Genomic DNA, 22,051 nt, shown 5'->3' with positions numbered 1-22,051 from the left:
TTCCTGAATCTGGCAAATAATTGTTTTGATAGCTTTTTTCTGAACATCTAGTTTCAACTTCAGGTGGATTGGTATTTTTGTTCAAGGTATTAAAACCAATCTCATTAATGTTATTTTCCCCCTTAACTGAAACATCCACTTAATTCCAATTTCCCTTATATATGTTTATAGCCTTTTCGGAAAAAAAATCTTTTTTATTGTAAAGTACTCGTGGATGAGATGTTGTGTCTCAAATAATGATAGACAACAGGAGGCATCACATTATGGTTTCATCATAGGAAATGCTCTTCTCAGTTTTCATCAAATAATGGGAAAATGATAACTGTAGTAAAAACTTTATTGTCTACCCACCAGTTAAGTAACTGGTCTTCCTGAGAAAGATGGGGATAATGATGACATCTTGATTGAATTTGCTGCACAAATGACTTGACAATAAGAACAGATTTTGCCACTGGGGTCAATGGTCCTAAAAATGGGGTATCAGATGAATATGAAATACTAAAATATTCCAGTTGTATATTTTTTTTATTATTCACTGACCAGGGTTACTGTGTAATCGTAAAATAAGATTAAAATTAATACTAAATTCCATCCAACTTACCAAACATCTATTCTGATTTAACAGATCCTTTAAATCCATTGAATTCAAGCTAATGCTGTGCCATCAATATCTGAGGAAGTAGAAAATATGGTATATAAGTAATTTTATTTATTTATTTATTTATTTATTTATTTATTTATTTATTTATTTATTTATTTATTTATTTGATTTATATACTGCCTTTTTCCCGAGGGACTCAGGGCGGTTTACAGGGCAAATTAAAACAATACAATATATATACAGGTTAAAATAAAATTAAATTAAATAGCCCCAAAATAATAATTAAAAATTAAAACCTTAACCCAAAAACCCTCAGTCCAGGCCGGCAAGCTTGAATAGCCAAGTTTTTAGGTCCCGGCGAAACGAGCGAAGGTCGGGGGCCATCCGGAGTTCCACAGGCAGCTGATTCCAAAGGGCAGGCGCGCCCACAGAGAATGCTCTCCCCCTGGGGGCCGCCAGCCGGCACTCCCTGACCGGTGGCACCCTGAGGAGGCCCCCCCCTGTAATGTTCTAACAGGCGTGAATACTATATTGTCATTTTATTTCAAGTTTTTAGCATTTATTAAATAGTATAAGGTGCAAGGATTCTTCTAGAATTATTATCTTAAAATATATTATAAATTGTACCTTTCAAATTTCAGGACATTTCTTTTTTTAGTGGTTTTCTCTATTTGATCTTCTCATCTTCCACAGAAAGCCATCAGAATTGGAGGTGTCTTATATCATGGAAGGATGTAAAATAAGTACTGTATATTAACATTTGTGGAATTCAGTTTCAAACCACTTTGCTAACAACTCATCATCTTTAATAGTAGAGATATAAGATTGATGAAATAAAATCCCACAAGAGTCAAGTTCTACTATTTGCTATGGGTAAACCTTTATTTAATACAGCACTGAACTTGAACTCTGCTTCCTAAATAAACAAAAACAACTTAGCTATGATATTGGACTAAAATATTTCAAAAATCGCACGATGTACTCTAAGTACATATGTAACCGATGAATTTATTTACTTTCAGTGCCAAACTGATTTCAAAAAAATATAGATTTTTATTTGGCACCAGTAGCGGAATATGAGCTTGGTTGTTTATCTACTGGGATGTGAGCATTCCAGGCATACTATTCTTCATGGTTTTAGAAAGTTAAGAACTTAATGTTGAAAGGGTTACTGTTCTTAAATGTAGTCATCATTTAATAGATTCATGTCTTCATGTCTTTCATTCCACCTTTTTCATCTTCCCCCTCAGGCAGGAGGTACGGCTCATCATAAATACCAATCTACTTAATTGTTCCTCTTCAGTGTTCTGCCCACATTCATATCTCACTGCTCAGTCCAATTTTCTCCTCATGCTAGCTGTACTGAGTCCTGTGTAAGAGTAAGTAGAACTTCACTGTTTTATTATTAGCAGTCTGTTAAAAAGATAATAACAAGGTAGGTGGGAAGGGCAAGAATATGGACCGAATTATACAGGCTTAATCAAGCTTACTCCATCTTTAGCTGAAAGAGAAGAAAGTGTTTCAAATGCAACAAAGTTGGCATTCTGTATTTTGCTGTTGCTGAAATATATATATATATATTGCTTCCTAAAGAGCATCTGAATGGATGTTGAAGTTAAAACTGTTTACTGCTTCACCCATTAGGGACAGATTTAGACAGAGCTACCAGGTGTCAGGACTGTTTTGAAGTGAAATATATTTGCATTCTTACTCAAAATATTGTGAGATCATCTAGACATTTTAGATAAGATTGCATCATTTTGCTAATTTATAATTGTGAAAAATATAATTTGGGGGCCTGAAGATGAGATCTGAGGATATTCCCCTAAAAAGAGATCTGGGATAAATATTTCAAAATAAATATGTTTTAAATGTATAGGGCTGTACATCTAATTCTCATCACATAGTTTCTATTTCATTTCTATTCTTAACATTCTAATTGTAGTAATAATAGTAATCTAGAAAAAAGAGGATTTAGATATTAAGGGCAAATGAATTATAAGCCAACTTGTGCCATTTTTGTCATATATGGTCAGTTCTACATTCTGAAAAGACCACTTGCCAGATACTTGGGATGGCACTGATCTCTAAAAAGTGCAATCTTCCAAAAAATGGAAGATCCATCCATCACCATTACTCCAAAGTGCTTACAAAATGTTGGAATTATTCCAAAACAGTTGTCCGGTCACTCTAAGCTTCCTAGAAACATCTTATTGTAATAAAAAAAATCTTTTCAATGATCTTACTCCAAAAAAAATATCTCAACCCAAAATAGTTGCATGTCTCTTCAGTGCCAATATCTCAAAATCTGGATTTTAACTAAAGTAGAAGAGAGACAATCAAAATTATAGGGGGAGGAAAAGGGGGAAGAAGCAAAGTATTCAGATCATGCTTAAATAATACTGTACTCTTCTTTCCTAAGATTCTTGTTCTGGATCCAGAAGATACTCATGGACTTCACCATTAGTATTTGGGTCTTCTTAATCCTACTTTACTGGCCATGGGATTCAGAAACACGAAAATATGAAGCCATCCTTAAGGTGCCAAATGGAGGACGATGGGGTACCTGGGGAGAGATAATATTATGTCCCACAGGACATGTTAATGGCTTTGCACTGAAGGTATTTTACTTCTGCCACCCTATTACTCTTCTGGTTTATGAGCATGTTCCTCCAAATACAGAATGGCATAATAACTTAAACAAAAATTATGTAGAGGACAAAGGGAGGAAGAAGAGAACAAAGGGCTAGTACAAAGCCCTACATGGCATGGGTCCAGATTACCTATGGCAGCACCTGCGGCCGGCGTCAACTTCCCTCCGTCCAGTGCGCTCCCACAGAGAGGGCCTCCTCAGGGTGCCTCCGATCAGAGAATGTCGACTGGTGGCCCCCAGGGGGAGGGCGTTCTCTGTGGGCGCGCCAGACCTGTGGAACCACTTGCCAGTTGAGCTCTGGATGGACCCCAACCTTCGCTCCTTCCGGCGGGATCTAAAAACTTATTTGAGCAATCTGGCCTGGTCTGATGGGTTTGGGGTTGGGTTTTTAATATGGTTTTAACTATTGTATAGATCGGGTATAAATTATTTAATTGTTTTTAACTTTTGTACTTTGCTTTTTAATATTTACTGCCCTGTACACCACCCTGAGTCCTTCGGGAGAAGGGCGGTATAAAAATTTAATAAATATAAATATAGTGATAGAGCAGAAATGTTTTTGCAAGCATAAGGTGGCAGGTTGAAATTCTGAGCATCTTCTGTCAGTCCTATGGTAGACCAGGTCAGGAAACTGACTCCACAAGAAAGCTATACATTACAGGTAGTCCTCGACATACAAGCACACCTGGGACCAGAATTTCCATTGCTAAGCAAGGTACTGTAGTTGTTAAGAGAGTTGTGCCTGATTTCACAAACTTTTTTTTGCCATGGTTGTTAAGTGAATCACTGTGGCTGCAAAGTAAATCATGGCCCCATTAAGTGAATCCAACTTTCTCCATTGACTTTGCTTGTTGGAAGCTGGTTGGGAAGGTTGCAAAAGATGATCACATAATCCTGGGATGTTGCAACCATCATAAATACATGCTGGTTGCCAAATGTCCAAAGTTTGATCATGCAACCATGGGAATGCTATGATAATCATAAGTGCCTGGACTAGTCATAACTCACTTTTTTTTAGTGCTGTTCTAACAACTTCGAATATTCATGATTGTAATGGTTTAAGTCGAGGATTACCTGTATTTGTGTTTTCTTTTCCTTTTTTTTATACTCGTGGGATTCAAGGGGATCAGTCTGAGTCTTTTTCTAATACTTTCCCACTTCCCTGGACGTACCGCATGATTCTTCTGCTTCCGTTGCTGTCCTGATGACTTCTGGAAGCCTTTGTCAGGGGCCTGCCTAAGGCTTCCCACAATTAATGGTATCTTCAGGTATATCACATAGGGAAAAGTTCTATTTTGTGACTTTAGTAAGTCAGAACAGAGATAATATAAATGATCAAATACTCTGATGTAGTAGATGTAGCAGTGGTTTGCACTGGACTTAGAGCAAAATCTGAGGAACCTGGGATCATCTATGTCAGACATGTCAAACACAAGGATGCGGCCCACGAAGTGGTTTCATGCGGCTTGCGAAGCCATCCTGGAAACAGTGAGGGAACGGCCCCCACTGCCTTGGCCCTGGCCCAGAGACCCTCCTTCTGCCAGAGACCCTCAGATCTGTCCCACTCCTGCCCAGGCCCCCATAGGCACCTTTGATGCGACCGATGTAGAGCTGGCCATGCCCATCCAGTAGGCCATACGTACTCTAGCCACGCCCACCCAGTAGGCCATGCCCACCCTGGCCATACCCACCCGGCCCCCTGAGGGCAACCGCAATGCTGATGCGGCCCTCAATGAAATTGAGTTTGACACCCCTGATCTATGTGACCATCAAAGAGTAACAAGCATTTTGGTAAAAATATGAAGACTTGGCTTCCATGACATGGGCTGACAGTAAAAATTAGAATAACATTAACAGTTGAAACATTATTTTATGCTGTTTTTCACCTTGTAGTCCTTTAGATATGAACATGAACAATATGCATAGTTTTCAATTTAAAGAAAAAACAATTAGAGAAAATATTAAACTACTTATCTTCAAACCAGACAATAAAACAGCAGGAACATGACAGCTCAAATGAAACATTGGCAGACTCAAACCAATGTTTTTCATTCTCTTTTCACTTTTAAAACATGTAGAGAGGCATGCACAGAATTACAGAAGCCCATTCCATTATTTTTCTTTTTAAAAATGTAATTTTCTTCCAAAATGCATAGTGGTTATTCTGCTGTAAGGCACACAGCTGTTTAAATGGACACTTACAGCACTATTCTATCTAGTAGTACCATTGACTGAGGTGTCCACACGAAGGGTCAAAACAGTCAAATGGTGGCTGTGATCATTTGATTAAAGTCTCTTACTTTTTAGTCTTGTGCCATTGTGGCAGTATCTAGACTTCTTTTGAGTGCCCCTGCTGATACCCTAAACCAGGCGTAGGCAACCTTGGTTCTTTTATGACTCTTGGACTGGCTCAGGAATTCCTGGGCCATACTGGCTCAGGAATTCTGGGAGTTGAAGTCCACAAGTCACAAAAGAGCCAAGGTTGCCTACCCCTGCCCTAGACCACAGGATGTTCCATTTCATATTCCCCTTTCTTCAATCAATCAGTCAATTAACCAATCAATCAGAATAGAGCTGGAAGGGACCTTGAAGGTCTTCTAGTCCAGGCCCCTGCTCAAGCAGGAGACCCTATATCAGACATGTCAAACTCGCGACGTCACGTGACATCGTGCAATGTATCGGAACTTTTCCCCCATTGCTGGCAATGGGGTGGGCATGGTTTCCTCGTGATGCATCCGGCCTGTGGGCCGGCAGTTTGACACCCTTGCCTTATACCATTTCAGACAAGTGGGTGTCCAGTTTCTTCTTAAAAACCTCCAGTGATGAAGCACCCACCATGTCTGAAGGCAAACTATTCCACTGGTTAAGTGTCCTCACTGTTAGGAAGTTTCTCCTTAATTCCAGGTTGCTCCTCTCCTTAATTTCCATCAATTGTCTCTTGTCTTGCCTTCTGATGCTTTGGAAAATAAATTGACCCCCTCCTCTCAAATACTGGAAAATTGCTATCATGTTTCCCCTATTTCTTCTTTTCTCTAGACTGGCCATTCCCAAATCCTGCAACCGTTCTTTATCATCTTAGTTGCTCTTCTTTGCACTTTTTTCAAAGTCTCCACATCTTTGTTGTAATGTGGTGACCAAAACTGGATGTAGTATTTCAGGTGTGACCTTACTAATAATCAATAATAATTATCGATAATCTCTTGGTTGAGTTGGGAGGCTGAACTGAAATTGAATAAGTAAAATAAAATAAATAGAAGATTCTTTCCCCAGCCTGTTTCCAGTATTGTAGTTTGAGGACTCTGATTCTTTTTTGGTGAAGGGAGAGAAATCTTAATTGGGAAATAACGGAAAACTAACCCATGAATTCTAGGCCCACCTTAGGAACAAAACCAGGAAGTCAACTTTGGGCCAGTCACTCTCTCTCAGTCCCAGTGGCGTAGCGTGGGTTGTCAGCACCTGGGGCAAGGCAAGTAATTTGCGCCCCCAAACCCGTGAAAATACTGATGTAATTAAAGTAAAATGCATCTAATGCGCCCCCCAGATGTTGCGCCCGGTGCGGCCGGCCCCCCCTGCACCCCCCACGCTACGCCACTGCTCAGTCCTAGGAAGCAATCAGTGAGAATCTGCTTCTGAAATCTTGCCAAGCCAACTTCAGAGACAGTTGTGGAGGAGTCAAGACTGACTCAAAGGCATCAAAAGAAACAAACAAATTCCAGCCAAAGAAGCACTAACTGGAACAAAGTATCAAAGAGGGAAAACACAAAATGTTATGGTTTTTTTAACTGTTTGATTAAAAGCATAGATTTTGAGAGCGAAATAATACTTCATTATAAATCAGATGTAGAAAGCAACATAAAAGAGTCAAGAGAGAGGCAGTTTGGTGCGGTGGTTAGTGCATCAGACTAGAAACCTGGAGAGTGCTAGTTCTATCTTAGGTATGAAGCTAGTAGGTCACTTTGAGCCAGTCCCTCTTTTTCACCCCTAGGAAGGAGACAATGGCAAACCACCTTCAAAAACTTGCCAGGAGAACTGCAGGTCCAGGCAGCTGGCAGGAATCAAAAACTGATTTAAAGGCACACGCATACAAATTTTAAAAAAGCATAATAGCAATTTGAGTTGAAAGCATCCCAAATTAAGTTTCATTTATTGTTCAACTCAGGAACATTTTAGTAGAAATGGGCTGGTGATGATTTTGGGAACAAACCACTGCTCATTTCAGGGCAGAATGTGGCAAAGGTCTGTGAAAAGTCTGGGAAAAGTTTTTTAATCAATGAATTTTCTGCTAGCAATTCTTTCTTTTTCTGTTTTTGTTTTTGACTGATCCTAACAAATCAATCACTTATAAGAATTGCTTAGCATTTCTAAATAGTTTCTAAATGGCTAATGCACTTTTTCTCTCTTTCAGTATAGTATGTCTCCTTAGCGTATCAGGATATGGCATATTTCCAGGAGGATTCTGGGAAAGAAAAATGGCAGTTCTTATTCCTTCAAAAAGCAACTGAAATAATCTTAGAATCTGAAATTAGAATGGTGGAAGACATTCTGTTTGGAATAAAATTGAAATTACTTCCTTTCTGACTACAGCTTCTTGAAGTTTCAAAGATTTCTTGCATAAAGACATATGAAGAGGTGGTGGAACGTCTAGATCAGTACACAGAAAAGTTGCATTTTCATGCATCTTTGAAGCAAAGAATATATTATTGCAAAACAGTTGAGCTACATACACATTCACATTTGTATCCCAATAATGTGTATATAGGGACGCGGTGGCTCAGTGGGTTAGGACGCTGAGCTTGTCGATCAGAAGGTCGGCAGTTTGGTGGGTCGAATCCTGAGTGTCGCGTAGCAGAGCGCCTGTTACTCGTCCCAGCTTCTGCCAACCTAGCAGTTCGAAAGCACGTAAAAATGCAAGTAGAAAAATAGGGACCACCCCGGTGGGAAGGTAACAGCGTTCCGTGTGCCTTTGGCATCTAGTCATGCCGGCCACATGACCACGGAGACGTCCTCGGACAAGCGCTGGCTCTTCGGCTTTGAAACGGAGATGAGCACCGGCCCCTAGAGTCGGAAACGACTAGCACGCATGTGCGGGGGAACCTTTACCTTACCTTTACCTTTTAATGTGTATATGATTTGAAAAAAATATGGTTCATTCTTGATGTAGCCTGGTTGTAGGATTACCATCAGTATCAGACATGGCAGAAATTTTCATTGACATTTCCTATTTTCCATCAGATCCAACCATCCCAAACAATATGGGGTGACGATATAAGAGGTGTCAACAGTGTTCGTCTTGAATGTACTGATAGGACCATCATTGAAACTAAGAGTGGACGGTAAATTGGTTTTGCTTCATTTCTTTTGCTGACTTTGTTTTCCTGGAAATGGATAGAAAGAGGAGGTTAAAGGAAAATCAGCATTGCTGATTGAAAAGCAAATGATATTAGTCCCAAATCTTTCTGATTGCTTTTGAATGACTGGAGTCTACCAATGGTTATTTTATAGAGTGTAGGTTTTCACAGCTGCTATTTATTGGTGAAATATCTTCTGAGTAATATAAGAAAATGAATATCTGCCAATGTTCAAATTGAACTTGGCAACAGTAGTTATATTCTTTTCTACTGTCTGGGAGGAGAATGGCTACAACTACTAGGTAACTGTCACATAGCTGACATTTGATAATCTTCCTCTCTATTTTAATTGTTCAAGGAAATATTACAGAAGCAAAGAGCTGGACATCTACATTTCCTTCTTGGGACATGATCTGACCAAGTATTTTGGTCAAATGGGTGTCTAGCTTCTGTTTTGAAGACCTTTAGTGAGAGAAAACTTACTACTTTATGAGTCAGCCTTTTCCACTGGCTGAACTCTTTCCATCAGAAAATTTCTCCGAGTAACTCAATAACATTATCTCTTTCTGATCCAGTGTCTATGTTCCTGTTCTATAGGGTGCTAGAGAACCAATGTAGTCTCTCTATATGACAATGGTTTAGTTTTTTTAGCCTTGCTATCATCTCTCCTCTCAATCTTCTTCTCTGCAACCTAAGCATACATGTTTTCTGTTCAGGAATGTCAACTGCATTTGACCACACCCAGTTCCAATAATGGGTTATTTTTCTTCTCCTACTACCCTACATATTTGCAATGAAATCACAATATTTTTGTCCTTCATTTTCATTTATATTTAAAGAGTGGTAGTATGCTACATACTGCTGCATGATTAAAGGGAAGACAAATTTGTTATAATAGTAAAAAGTACATTTTTTTCAGGCTTGCTCAGAAAATATGGAAAGTCAGAAAAAAATGCACATGCCGGCAGAATGGAACCGCCATCCCCTGATGCAAGCCTCCCTAAGATATGCAGTTCACATATGCAGTTATACCCAGGAAAGCTTATATACATTCTGATTGTTACATTGACACTGAAGCTAATGGAGGCATATTTGATCCCTATTTTCAGCCAAACCTTTGAAGTTAAACTTCAGGATATCATGGTGTACATTATTAAGCCCTAAATATTAAGAAAAGTGGATCTAAAACGGGACTCATGTTATTTCTGCTTCTTAATGATTCACAGATTCTTGATCTTAATTCACTTTGAAATGTTTTTTTTTTAACAGATGGGGCAACTGGACAGAATTTCAGGAATGCCCCAGAGGCAACTTCATTTCTTTTGCTCTCAATATGGTAGAACATGGAGGTTTACTTGATAATATGGCAGTTAAAAACATCAAATTTGGTTGTGAAAAAGGAACTGTACTAATGGGACCATCACATAATGGGCAAAACTTTGGTCCGTGGAGCAAACTTTGCCATGTTGGCTCCATATGTGGAATGCAGGCAAAGACTGAGGAAGTTCAAGGACGGGGAGATGATACAACAACACTCTGTGATGTGAAGTTTTTCTGCTGTGTTTGAACCAAAAGTCTTTGAGACCACTAAAGTGCATCTGCCTGTGCTCTACTGGATTTGTCTGAAATGAATCCAAGCACAATTAATCTTAACCTTAAACTAGGAGTTTTATGCGATTTAACAGTTCTACTGTAAATAGCATGGTTAATTACATTAAAAATGAATTGTTTATTTCATTAAAAATGAATTGTTTAGTTTTTATCTGTACGCACCAACATGGCAAATGTTTAATATATATATCTTAAAATGTACGATGTATCTGGAATTATGTTCAAAGCAGTGTAGTTTAATAATCATTCTGCAATTATTATTGCTACATTATAGAAGTATATTCTTGATTGATTGGTCATGTAGCTAAAGGAATTGATTTAAAAGGGATATATACAGTATATAGAAAATAAGAGATGGGTGTAATTATCAAGATAGCATAACAGGCTAAATCACATACAGAAACACACACACTGACACAAATTGCCAAAGAAAGCTAAGGAAAACAACAAAAAGGGAATTGTTGACTATACCATTATTTTAAAATGCTGCTAAGCTTGTAAGCCGCCCTGAGTCTTCAGAGAAGGGCGGGATATAAATGGAATTAAAATAAATAAATAAAATAAAATAAATAAAAAGTTCTTTTTCACAAAAGGAAACTGAGCTGAAATGAAATAAGCATAACAACTGAAAATAGTGGGGTGTAAAGGAACTGTATTTGGTGGGACCATGAACAGAATTTCTTCTGCATGATACCTGCCTTTTGGAACATCATTCCCTTTGAAGTAAGGCCAAACCCAACACTGCTGGCCTTCTGGTATTCTGATGGTGGTGGGTTAATCCTGCTTCCCTGTGGCTGTGGCTGATGACTCTTAGATTTTTGGTGTGAGGGGTTGTTGATTCTAGGGATCTTTCTTCCTAATCCCAGTTTCCTGACTCCAGTCTTTCTGACAAGATGATCACATCTGCAGTTCTGCAGACTTGGTTTCTGTTTGGGACAGAGAGACTTGGGGTTGGGGTTGGTTTCTGCTTTTAAAATCCTTTAGGAAAATATATTCTGCCTTTTAAATATTTCCAAGAATATTTCTTTCTTAGGTGTGTGTGTGTGTGTGTGTGTGTGTGTGTGTGTGTGTGACTTCCCACAATTGTATAAGAGGATACAAGAAATAATGAGTTTATATTATGAAGAGGATTTTCCTAAATGGCAAATAGCAGTAATGCCACTTTGCTTGAGAGATTGTAGACTTTTTCACTGAAGGATTTTAAACAGAGATTGGATGGCCATCTGTCCAGGGTACGCTAGGGATCCAGGCAGGGAACTGAATTAGAATCTAAAAACTTAGAAGGACCACTCCAGGGTTTCTTCTAAGTTTTTTTTTATAGCCATGCCACTGTTGAATAAGGCTTAAGTTCCAAGGTCCATTTGTCAACATTAGAACACTAAGAGAACTACGGTATCTCCTGAGTTGTTCCAAAGCTATGAAAAGATTCTTCAGTATCTTTGTTACTTTCAGGACAGACATGGACTTTCCATTCAACCAGGACTTTTCAGTCGGAATGAATCCATTTACAAGTAGCATAAAGGTGCTTGACTAATATTTAATTGCTTATTATTAGCAGCTCAAGCATCCATAAGGTATATAAGAAAGATACAAAAGCAAACCAGTGTAAGGCCTTTATTTAAGTTGTTACCTCTAGGAGACATTGCATATTCCAATGACTCCTTTGGAAGTTGAACAAATGAAGCCTCTGAAGTGTTTGGGTTTTTTTAGTAGACCTTTATTGCATCTTTAGTAGATTAAAGGTAGGCAGATATACAGATTTGTATGTCTGTGTGTGTGTGTGTGTGTGTGTGTGTGTGTGTGATTTCAGTAGAGGTAATCTCAGATCTGGCAATGCCTGTCACTACTAAGGCAATTGATATCTTTATGGCTACACAAAGACAAAACATTAATGTAGCAATTACTTAAATATTTGCCCTGCTCTGCTTTTGCAATTGTGAAAAGTGAGGATTCTGATTTGGCTGCTCAACTAACGTGGGCTATATTTACACTCTATATAATACTGTTGTTGCTGTTCCTTATAATTAACAATTCATAGCTGTTTCACCATTATATATCATAATTCACTTAGGAACCTTTGGAGAGTGCCTTACCATGTGATCTTAGGTTTTCATATAAACACGTGGGTCTCAACATGTTCATGTTTAAATGTCAGGAACAACATTTTCAACCGGGCCTACAAGCAAATTATAAAGCAATGGCATAATAAAGACAGATCATCTAAGTCTTGTTCCATAGTCTTAGAATTTATTTTGAAACCAGTTTTTATGGTCTGGGATCAACCTTTGGGAATTCCAGTCACAACTATTGAAAATCAGAGGCATTACTTCCTGCCATTTTGAGGACCAAAACCCATGAAAGTATAAATAAAGAAAAAAGGAGGAAAGGAAAACTAGTCACTGCAATATTTTTAAAAAATAACCTTCACCAACAAACAGCATTGGAGACATTTTAGAGGAGCACCTTTTCAAATCGGGGGAAATTATTGGGTGTCTATTGTCAAAAAATAGTTTGATAAAATTTGACATTTGAGTCTAGAGAACAAAGGAGATAATTCTGAGAGGATGGCTGAGGAAATATCTGGTGACGTCCATAGGAGTTTAGGTACTCCAATGACTGAAGTTTGATCTAAAAGCAAACGATACAGAAAAACAAAGAGCTTAAGGAAGATCCAAGATGATTGGTTTGCACCTTAATTACTTTTGTCGACTCAACTAGTTTCCAAACAAATGGTAGAAAAAATATAAAGCAATAGAAGCAGAATGCCTTTGTATTCCTGCATCATAAAGAAAATACTTCTCAATCCTTCCCCTTCCCATTCCTTGTTAACAAACATAACAGCACACACTCCTGGTCCCACCTGTTGAGCCTCTTGTTGTCAGTGAAGAAGGAGAGTGCAAAACTTGGGTTGAAACTTAACATTAAGAAAACCAAGATCATGGCATCCAGCCCTCTCAATTCCTGGCAAATAGACGGGGAAGAAATGGAGGTAGTGACAGATTTTATTTTCCTGGGCTCCAAGATCACTGCAGATGGGGACTGTAGCCAAGAAATTAAAAGACGCTTACTCCTCGAGAGGAAAGCCATGGCAAATCTAGACAGCACACTAAAAAGCAGAGACATCACCCTGTCAACAAAAGTGCGTATAGTCAAGGCTATGGTCTTCCCAGTTGCAATGTATGGCAGTGAAAGTTGGACCATAAAAAAGGCTGAGCGCCAAAGAATTGAGGCCTTTGAACTGTGGTGCTGGAGAAGACTCCTGCGAGTCCCTTGGACTGCAAGGCGATCAAACTGGTCAGTCCTAGAGGAGATCAACCCTGACTGCTCTTTAGAAGGCCAGATCCTGAAGGTGAAACTCAAATACTTTGGCCACGTTATGAAAAGGAAGGACTCACTGGAGAAAAGCCTAATGCTGGGAAAGATTGAGGGCAAGAGAAGAAGGGGACGACAGAGAATGAGGTGGCTGGATGGAGTCACTGAAGCAGTAGGCGTGAGCTTAAATGGACTCCAGAAGATGGTAGAGGATAGGATGGCCTGGAGGAACGTTGTCCATAGGGTCGCAATGGGTCAGACACAACTTCGCAGCTAACAACAACACTTGCCATCAGAATGTTTTGGTGATTATCTACTCTTATTGATAAATGCCATTGCTAGGCTGTTTTTTGCAGAAGTTGATGCAATCCAAACAAAATATTTATTGGAACAAGACCTTAGGGCATGTTCTCTTCAGGTCATAAGTTACACTAAATATGGCAGATTGACTTAAACTGATAAAAAATAAGTTTCCATGAGATTATTGCTTTCACCATGAGATAGTTCAGCAATTTGTTCTGACGGTTAATTTTTAAAAATCATTTCAGCAATTAGTTTCAGCAATTTGTTTAAAAAAACATAGTTTGAGCAGTTAGCTTCAGTATTTGTTTTAGATCTGCTTAGATAATCCATTTGAAAACTTAAAGGCAGTAAATGTAGAGTCAGTAGAATTTCTTGGTTAACTATTCCAGAGGAAAAGACCTGTATAGACACCCCACTTCTAGAACAAGATATGCAAATTGTTGAACTGAATGGCTATGATACCAAGACTGTATGAGACAAGTAGAAATAAATAAATAAATAAATAAATAAATAAATATGTGCACATTTTCAAAATTAAGAACTTAATGGGATAAAGGAGCTTTTAGTTTTGAAAATGTGCAAGTATTCCAGGGCATTTTACACACTTTTTCTTTTCTAGCAAAAACAGTCTGCATAGTTATATAGTAGCTGTTGAGTCTGCTGCATCTCTGCAGCAATCTTTGGAATAACCATGCAATAGTGGCATTAGCATGGACACGTGATTAATAAGGTTGTCTTCCCTCAAATACAACACACACAAAACTGTGTGTTTTATTTGATTTAGTAAAAAAGAAGGAAATGTATTCCTTCTAGTGGCTGGATTCATGCATGGTGGTAACCCATAATATGGTTTGTTTGAGCTAGTGCTATGGGGACTACTGTTGTGTTGAACAAATTATGGCTTATTGCAGAAGTAGGCAACTTGTGCTCCCCCATCGTTTGTGGGATTCTCAAGTCTTTTCTGACTGTAATTATTAAAAATTTGCAATTTGATTTCCTGTTATTTCAAGGGTGTAACTGTATAAGATCTCCGTGTGTGATCATCTTAAGCACAATTTAGTGTGTAAAACTAATAGTCTGGGTTCTCATAATATACCAAATAATAAGCATCTACACAAATATGTTATCTTCTGTTCCACAAATAATGGCCTCATTCCTACTCACTTTGCATCATCATCATCATCATCATCATCATCATCATCACAACCACCACCACCACCACCAGCATACTTAATATGGAGCTCTCCCCTTCCTTGCTAGATGTTAAATATGGTTCACAGCTACTTAGGCATCCTCCTGGATGCACGACTCAGTTTAGAAGACCACGTTGGAGTCGTGGCCAGGGGGGCATTTGCACAGGTTCGCCTGATGCGCCAGTTGCGACCCTATCTGGACCAAGATGCTTTACGTATGGTTACTCATGCACTCGTCACCTCCCGTGTAGATTACTGCAATGCTCTCTACATGGGGCTGCCCTTGAAGACCACCTGGAGGCTTCAGCTGGTGCAGAATGCGGCCGCGCGGGTTGTGATGGGAGCATCCTGATACTCCCATATTACACCCCTCCTGCGCAAGTTGCATTGGTTACCGGTTGCCCTCCGGGTGAGATTCAAGGTGCTGGTCCTTACCTATAAAGCCCTACATGGCTTAGGCCCGGGATATTTGCAAAACCGTCTGCTGCCAGGAACGATTTCCCATCGCCCTGTGCACTTGCACAGAGAGGGCCTCCTCAGGGTGCCGTTGGCCAGACAATGTCGGCCGGCAACCCCCAGGGGGAGGGCCTTTGCTGTTGGGGCACCTACTTTGTGGAATCAGCTCCCCCAGGAGCTCCGGATGGGCCCAGACCTTCGGTCCTTTCATCGTGACCTTAAGACATATCTTTTCCAACAGGCCGACCTGGACTGATGATAATGGGGTTTTAATTATGATTTTAAATATTTTTATTGGTTTTAGTGGGACTTCGACATAATTTAATTCTTTTTTAATATTTGTATTTATTGTATTTTATTGTTGTTAGCCACCCTGAGTCCTTCGGGAGATTAGGGCGGCATACAAGTCTCACTATAAATAAATAAATAAATAAATAAATAAATAAATAAATAAATAAATAAATAAATAAATACTGAAAGACCGCCCATACCTTGATTAGATATTGTTCAGCATCTTTAATAAATGTAATTAATTTAAAATATAATTAAACCGAGTGCTAGCCAAGCATTCAATGCACTAAAGCAAAATGTAAATAAACTAGATCTTGTTTTCAGTTAGCAACCACAGTCATTTTTTTTATTTCCTGGCTCCACCCACTGAAGGCAATAGAAGGTGCTCGGGTTTCATGACCCTGCCCATATTTCTTGTCCTGCCTACACAAAGGTCTCCATTTAAAGTCTTTTCCATTCTGGCTGTGAGACAATTGACTGTAGGAAGACGGTAAGTGGAGCTGCAGTGGGTTGCAGGGAGCTGGGAAGGGGTTGTGATTGAGTCAGAATTACACACATGCAGTTTGGAAAAGTAGAAAACCTGGTTCAAGTGGAATATGGATAACTGTTCTTGCTCTGTGTATAGTGTGAACATAAAAGTGAGAGATGGCTTTCACGGTTTAGAAGGAAGGAGAGACTGAGACTTTAAGGCAAAGAAAAAGAAATGGACAAAGAATCTATAGAGTATGGAAAGTTCATAATATTCCAATACATCCATTATCACTCTTAAATTGGACCGGGATGCCTTGCGTACAGTCACTCATGCGCTCGTGACCTCTCGTTTGGACTACTGCAATGCTCTCTACATGGGGCTGCCCTTGAGGACCACTCGGAGGCTTCAACTGGGGCAGAATGCAGCCGCGCGAGTGGTGTTGGGGGTCTCCCGATACTCCCATGTTACACCTCTGCTCCGCGAGCTGCATTGGCTGCCAGTTGCCCTCCGGGTGAGATTCAAGGTGCTGGTAATGACCTATAAAGCCCTACATGGCATGGGTCTGGATTAACTACGGCAGTACCGGCTGCCGGCGTCAACTTCCCTCCGTCCAGTGCGCTTCCACAGAGTGGGCCTCCTGAGGGTGCCTCTGATCAGAGAATGTCGATTGGTGGCCCCCAGGGGGAGGGCGTTCTCTGTGGGCGCGCCAGACCTATGGAACCACTTGCTGGTTGAGCTCCGGATCGCCGCCGAACTTCGCTCCTTCCAACACGATCTAAAAACCTATCTATTTGAACAATCCAGCCTGGTCTGATGGGTTTGGGGGTTTTGGTTTTGGTTTTAGCATAGTTTTAATTACTGTATTATATTGGGCATATTTATTTAATCTTTTTTAACTTTTGTATTTTGTATTTCGATATTTATTGCCCTGTACACCACCCTGAGTCCTTCGGGAGAAGGGTGGTATAAAAATTTAATAAATAAATAAATAAATTTATTTCTTTGGCAAAAAAAACCCATTTTGGTCTGAATGTATAAATTCAGTTAGGAATCTTTTCAGTATGTCTGCCATTATTTTATAATCCACATTTAGTAACAATAAGGTAAAGGTAAAGGTTCCCCTGCACATGCGTGCTAGTCGTTTCTAACTCTAGGGGCCGGTGCTCATCTCCATTTCAAAGCCGAAGAGCCAGCGCTTGTCCGAGGATGTCTCTGTGGTCATGTGGCCGGCATGACTAGACGCCAAAGGCGCACGGAACGCGGTTACCTTCCCACTGTAGTGGTCCCTATTTTTCTACTTGCATTTTTATGTGCTTTCGAACTGCTAGGTTGGCAGAAGCTGGGACGAGTAACAGGCACTCACTCTGTTACGCGGCACTCAGGATTCGACCTGCTAAACTGCCAACCATTTGATCGACAAGCTCAGCGTCCTAACCCACTGAGCCACCGTGTCTCTTTTAGTAACGATATCAGTCTATAATTTTTTATCTGTGTCAAATCTGAGTCTTCTTTTGGTATTAAGGTAATATTTACTTCTATGCATGTATTTGGGAGTTTAGCCTCCAACAAATGTTCATTGCAAACGTCTTTCAGCAGTTCACTTAGTATATCTTGTAAAGCTTTATATAACTCTGCCGCTAGTCCATCTGGCCCGGTGTTTTCTTGTTGTTGTTTTGTCTTCTTATGGCCTCTGTTATTTCCATCATTGTTATTTTTTCCTCCAAAATAATCTTACAGTTTTCTGAAATTTTTGGAAAATTATTTTCTTCCAGATATTGGATCATTCTCTCTCCTGGAATTTCTTCTGTGTCATACAGTTTCTTATAATATTCTTTAATTATCTTTTTTTATGTAGGCAACCTTTTTCATCTACTAAATCATTTATCATTTTCTTCTTCTTCTGTCTTTTAAGTTTATAAGCTAACCATCTTCCTGGTTTACCGGATATTTTCATTTTCAAAAAAGTTTTGTTTTGCTCTTTTTATTTGCTGTGCCAATTTTTCTGAATGCAACAGATTTAATTTATTGTTTCCATTTCTCTTTTCAGAATCTTCTTTTGCCAGTTTGTTTGCAGTTCTAATTCTAGTTTTTCAAATTTTTCTTTTAATAGTATATATTGCTGTCTTTTTTTTGGGACATGTATGTTGTAGCTATACCTCTAAAATATGCTTTGGCTGTGTCCCATACATTTTGTAATGTTGTATCTTCTTTTTTGTTTTCTTTGAAAAAAAACCTCTATCTCTTTCTTTTAATATAGATTGGTTCAAAGTCCATCTTGATTTTTTTTGTATTCTTCTCCATGTCACTTTTAAAGGGTTGTGATCTGCTCATGTACATGGTTCTGGCTCAATTTCCTGCATATTTGCCCTCAGTTCAGATGTCATCCAGATCATGTCAATTCTGGACCAGGTTTTTTTACTGTTTTAATAAAATGTGTATTGTAATTTTCCTGGATTGATTTCCCTCCAAACATCTTGTACTCCAATTTCTTCTATCATATTAAAAAAGGTCTTAGGTAATCTTTTTCTTCCAGTTTTTCCTGTTTTGCTACTTTTATAGTCTAATGTCCCATCCACTATCGCATTAAAGTCTCCTACTAAATAAATATTTTGGTACTCCATTTCTATTATTTTTCTATGGAGATTTCTATAGAATTCTTCCTGGTTATTATTTGGTGCATAGATTACTACCAACAATGTTTGTTTTTGATGTAAGTATGTTTCTACCATCACAATTCTTCTTTCTTCATCTGAATAAATCATTTTAGAATCTATTGTAGCAACACCTCTTTTTTCTGTTGTGCTGATGCATGGTAAAGTTTCCCAATTTGGGGGTATTCCAACAGCTTATAATATTGTCTTTTTATATGTGTCTGTTGCAAGCAAATTATATCTATATTTATTTTCTGTAGCTTTCTAAAAATGTTGTTTCTTTTTGATGGGGAGTTTAGTTCATTTATATTCACTGAAAAAATTCCTTTTTCTTTCTCCATTTCAATTATTTATATTTAGGCCTAGTTGATCTCGTAATCCTCTGTTCTCTGGCGGTTCCTTCAATCTCTTGATCCAGTTTCTCTTTCTGTTCTCCTGTTTGTATGATTACTTCTTCAGCTCTTCACTTTCAAAATAGCTGGCTTAGGAATCTCCTGCATTCACAAAGTGATGGCCATGTGGGCATGACCAATCCCAAAAGAAACCCATGCATCTGAAGGCATGGTATTTCCATAGGGTTGAAAGGTAGTGTTATCAATAAACAGTGGAAAAAAACTCAGGGTTTGCAGATGGTTTAAGATCTAAGGGTATCATGTCAGCCCTGGATTATAGGTGCAGAAGGGAAACAATGAGGTAGAGTCTGAGAATAAGACTCTGATAAAGGGATATGGACTAAAGAAAGAGGGTTAAACAAGGGAGGTTAAGATGAGTACTAAAGTAAAGTAAGTAATGAACGGAGAACAACATTACCAATGGGATGGAAGGAAAAGAGGAAACTTGTGTCTGAGTAGAGAAAAGATTTGTGGGTTGGAAGAAGATAGGTTGAAGTTAAATAAAGTAGAACCAGAGATTCAGCTAAAATATCTAGGCTATACATTTTGAAAGCTCTGATTCTTTTATTAAGATAATAGATACTGGATAATACATAATGGATAATGAATAATGGATAAGAGACAAGAGATAAGAGACAAGAGACGAGATGATGAAATAAGAGATGATAAGAGATAAGAGAAAGGACAGGATGAGATGAGATAAGCTTTATTGTCACTTTTTTCTGTGAACACACTAGCATACATTAAAAAATAAAATTCTGATACCTATTCTCAAAAGGGTGCTGGAGAAGACTCCTGCGAGTCCCTTGGACTGCAAGGCGATCAAACCGGTCAGTCCTAGAGGATCTTCTTTAGAAGGCCAGATCCTGAAGCTAAAACTCATATACTTTGGCCACCTCATGAGAAGGAAGGACTCACTGGAGAAGAGCCTAATGCTGGGAAAGATTGAGGGCAATAGAAGAAGGGGACGGCAGAGAATGAGGTGGCTGGATGGAGTCACTGAAGCAGTAGGCGTGATCTTAAATGGACTCCAGAAGATGGTAGAGGACAGGAAGGCCTGGAGGAACGTTGTCCATAGGGTCATGATGGGTCGGACACGACTTCACAGCTAACAACAACAACAATTCTCAAAAGAATATATATACCATACCCATACCATGCCCATGCACACTTACACACACACACACACACACACACACACACACACACACACACACACACACAAACTAATTACAGAATACATTGCGGAAAAAAGAATCTTGAGAATAAACATGGTTGGTGCTATATATGGTATAAAGCTATTACAGAATCTGTTTGTTCTGCTTCAGACACTGTGAAGTCTCCTCCCAGAAGCTAACAAAGAAAACTGGTGATGGAGAGAATGTGTAACATCCCAGACAATACTGAGGACCCTGGTCAACCAGTGCTATGTCCTGGATAGAAGGAAGTGAACCTCAAATAATCTTTTCTGCCATCCTCACTGCTCCCTGCAAGCCTTCTTGTCCAAAACAGTAATACTTCCAAACCACTCAGTAATACAGTATGACAGGATGCTTTCAATTGTCCCTCTGTAAAAAGTGGTAAGGATACGACACAGAAAATGCAGGTACTGATGTGCCCACTTCACCAGTGTCTCACTGTTGAGCGGGCAAGCTAACCTGCTCATCAGCTGCACACTCAAAACCTTGATAAGTATTATTTCTTATTTTGATCTTCACAGAATTGTCTGACAATGGACCCCTACTTCAGCTCTGCAGTGTTCCTGATCCTTTGCTCTTGGCTTTGGAATGCAGAATGTCGAGATTATAACTTGGTCCTCAGAGTGCCAAATGGAGGACAGTGGGGAGAATGGGGGAAAATGGCCATATGTTCAAAAGGCCATGCAAATGGATTCTCCTTGAAGGTAAAAGTCTCCTGGTCTTACCCTCTTCCAGGGGTAGGCAACCTTGGCTGTTTTATGACTCGTGGACTTCAACTCCCAGAATTCCTGAGCTACACTGGCTCAGGAATTCTGGGAGTTGAAGTCCACGAGTCATAAAAGAGCCAAGGTTGCCTACCCCTGCCCTATTCAGACCTCATGAGGCTAAAACACTCTTGCAGTTGTCTCTCTAAAGTAGTCCTAATCCATTTTGGGATCCGCTAAAACTTCCCTCAAGCTTGGGGAAACTAAATCATGGAACTTGATGTGATAGTACTAAAAATGGGGAGGTAAGTAAAGGAAAAGAAAAAGTTTTGAGTGATAGTCAGATGAAGTGTTTTGCTACAAATATTTAGATCAGCTGTAGGTCTGATGGAAGTAGCTATGTTCCATTTGTTCATTCTTTGTACCTAATTCAGGCATAATGGCTGCAAGAAATCTAGAGACTATTCAAGATGCCCTAATTTATTGAACACTACTCATTGCTTTCTAATAATGTTGATTTTCATTGTCCTCTGGAAGCAACATTAAAAAGTAGATTATACTATATTGCCATTCACTTGGCCAATATTATTGTGTTATATTTGGTCAGTCCACTCTAGCCAAGATTCTCTGCAGTTGTAATTAGTAACTTTGTTCTTAAGGTGATTTTCATTCATTCATTCATTCATCCATCCATCCATCCATCCATTCATTCATTCATTCATTCATTCATTCATCCATTCATTCATTCATGTGAGAAGGATAGATAACTCATGATCCTAAGCTTCTTTCATTGTAGTCTCCAGAGATTATATCATCAGTATTTGGTGGCAAACCTAGAGGCACATTTTCTGAGCATAACATTAAG

The 22,051-nt window shown here is 39.1% G+C and overlaps 1 protein-coding gene across 1 annotated transcript in view; it reads left to right on the top strand.

Moving 5' to 3' along the window:
- Nucleotides 1-3,051: 3,051 nt before the first annotated feature.
- The window catches only part of LOC308668053 (vitelline membrane outer layer protein 1-like), a gene marked incomplete at both ends in the record, with an annotated part of 59,575 nt that continues 40,575 nt past the window's right edge, over nt 3,052-22,051 (top strand). The window contains one exon of the mRNA XM_081327713.1: nt 3,052-3,222. Within this exon, the coding sequence (XP_081183839.1) occupies nt 3,052-3,222 (171 nt within the window). The remainder of the gene's footprint in view (nt 3,223-22,051) is intronic.

This window comes from Vipera berus (genome assembly GCF_964194415.1).
Source record: "Vipera berus genome assembly, chromosome: 4".
Classification (NCBI taxonomy): Eukaryota; Metazoa; Chordata; class Lepidosauria; order Squamata; family Viperidae; genus Vipera; species Vipera berus.
This window is presented reverse-complemented; position numbering and strand designations above follow the sequence as displayed.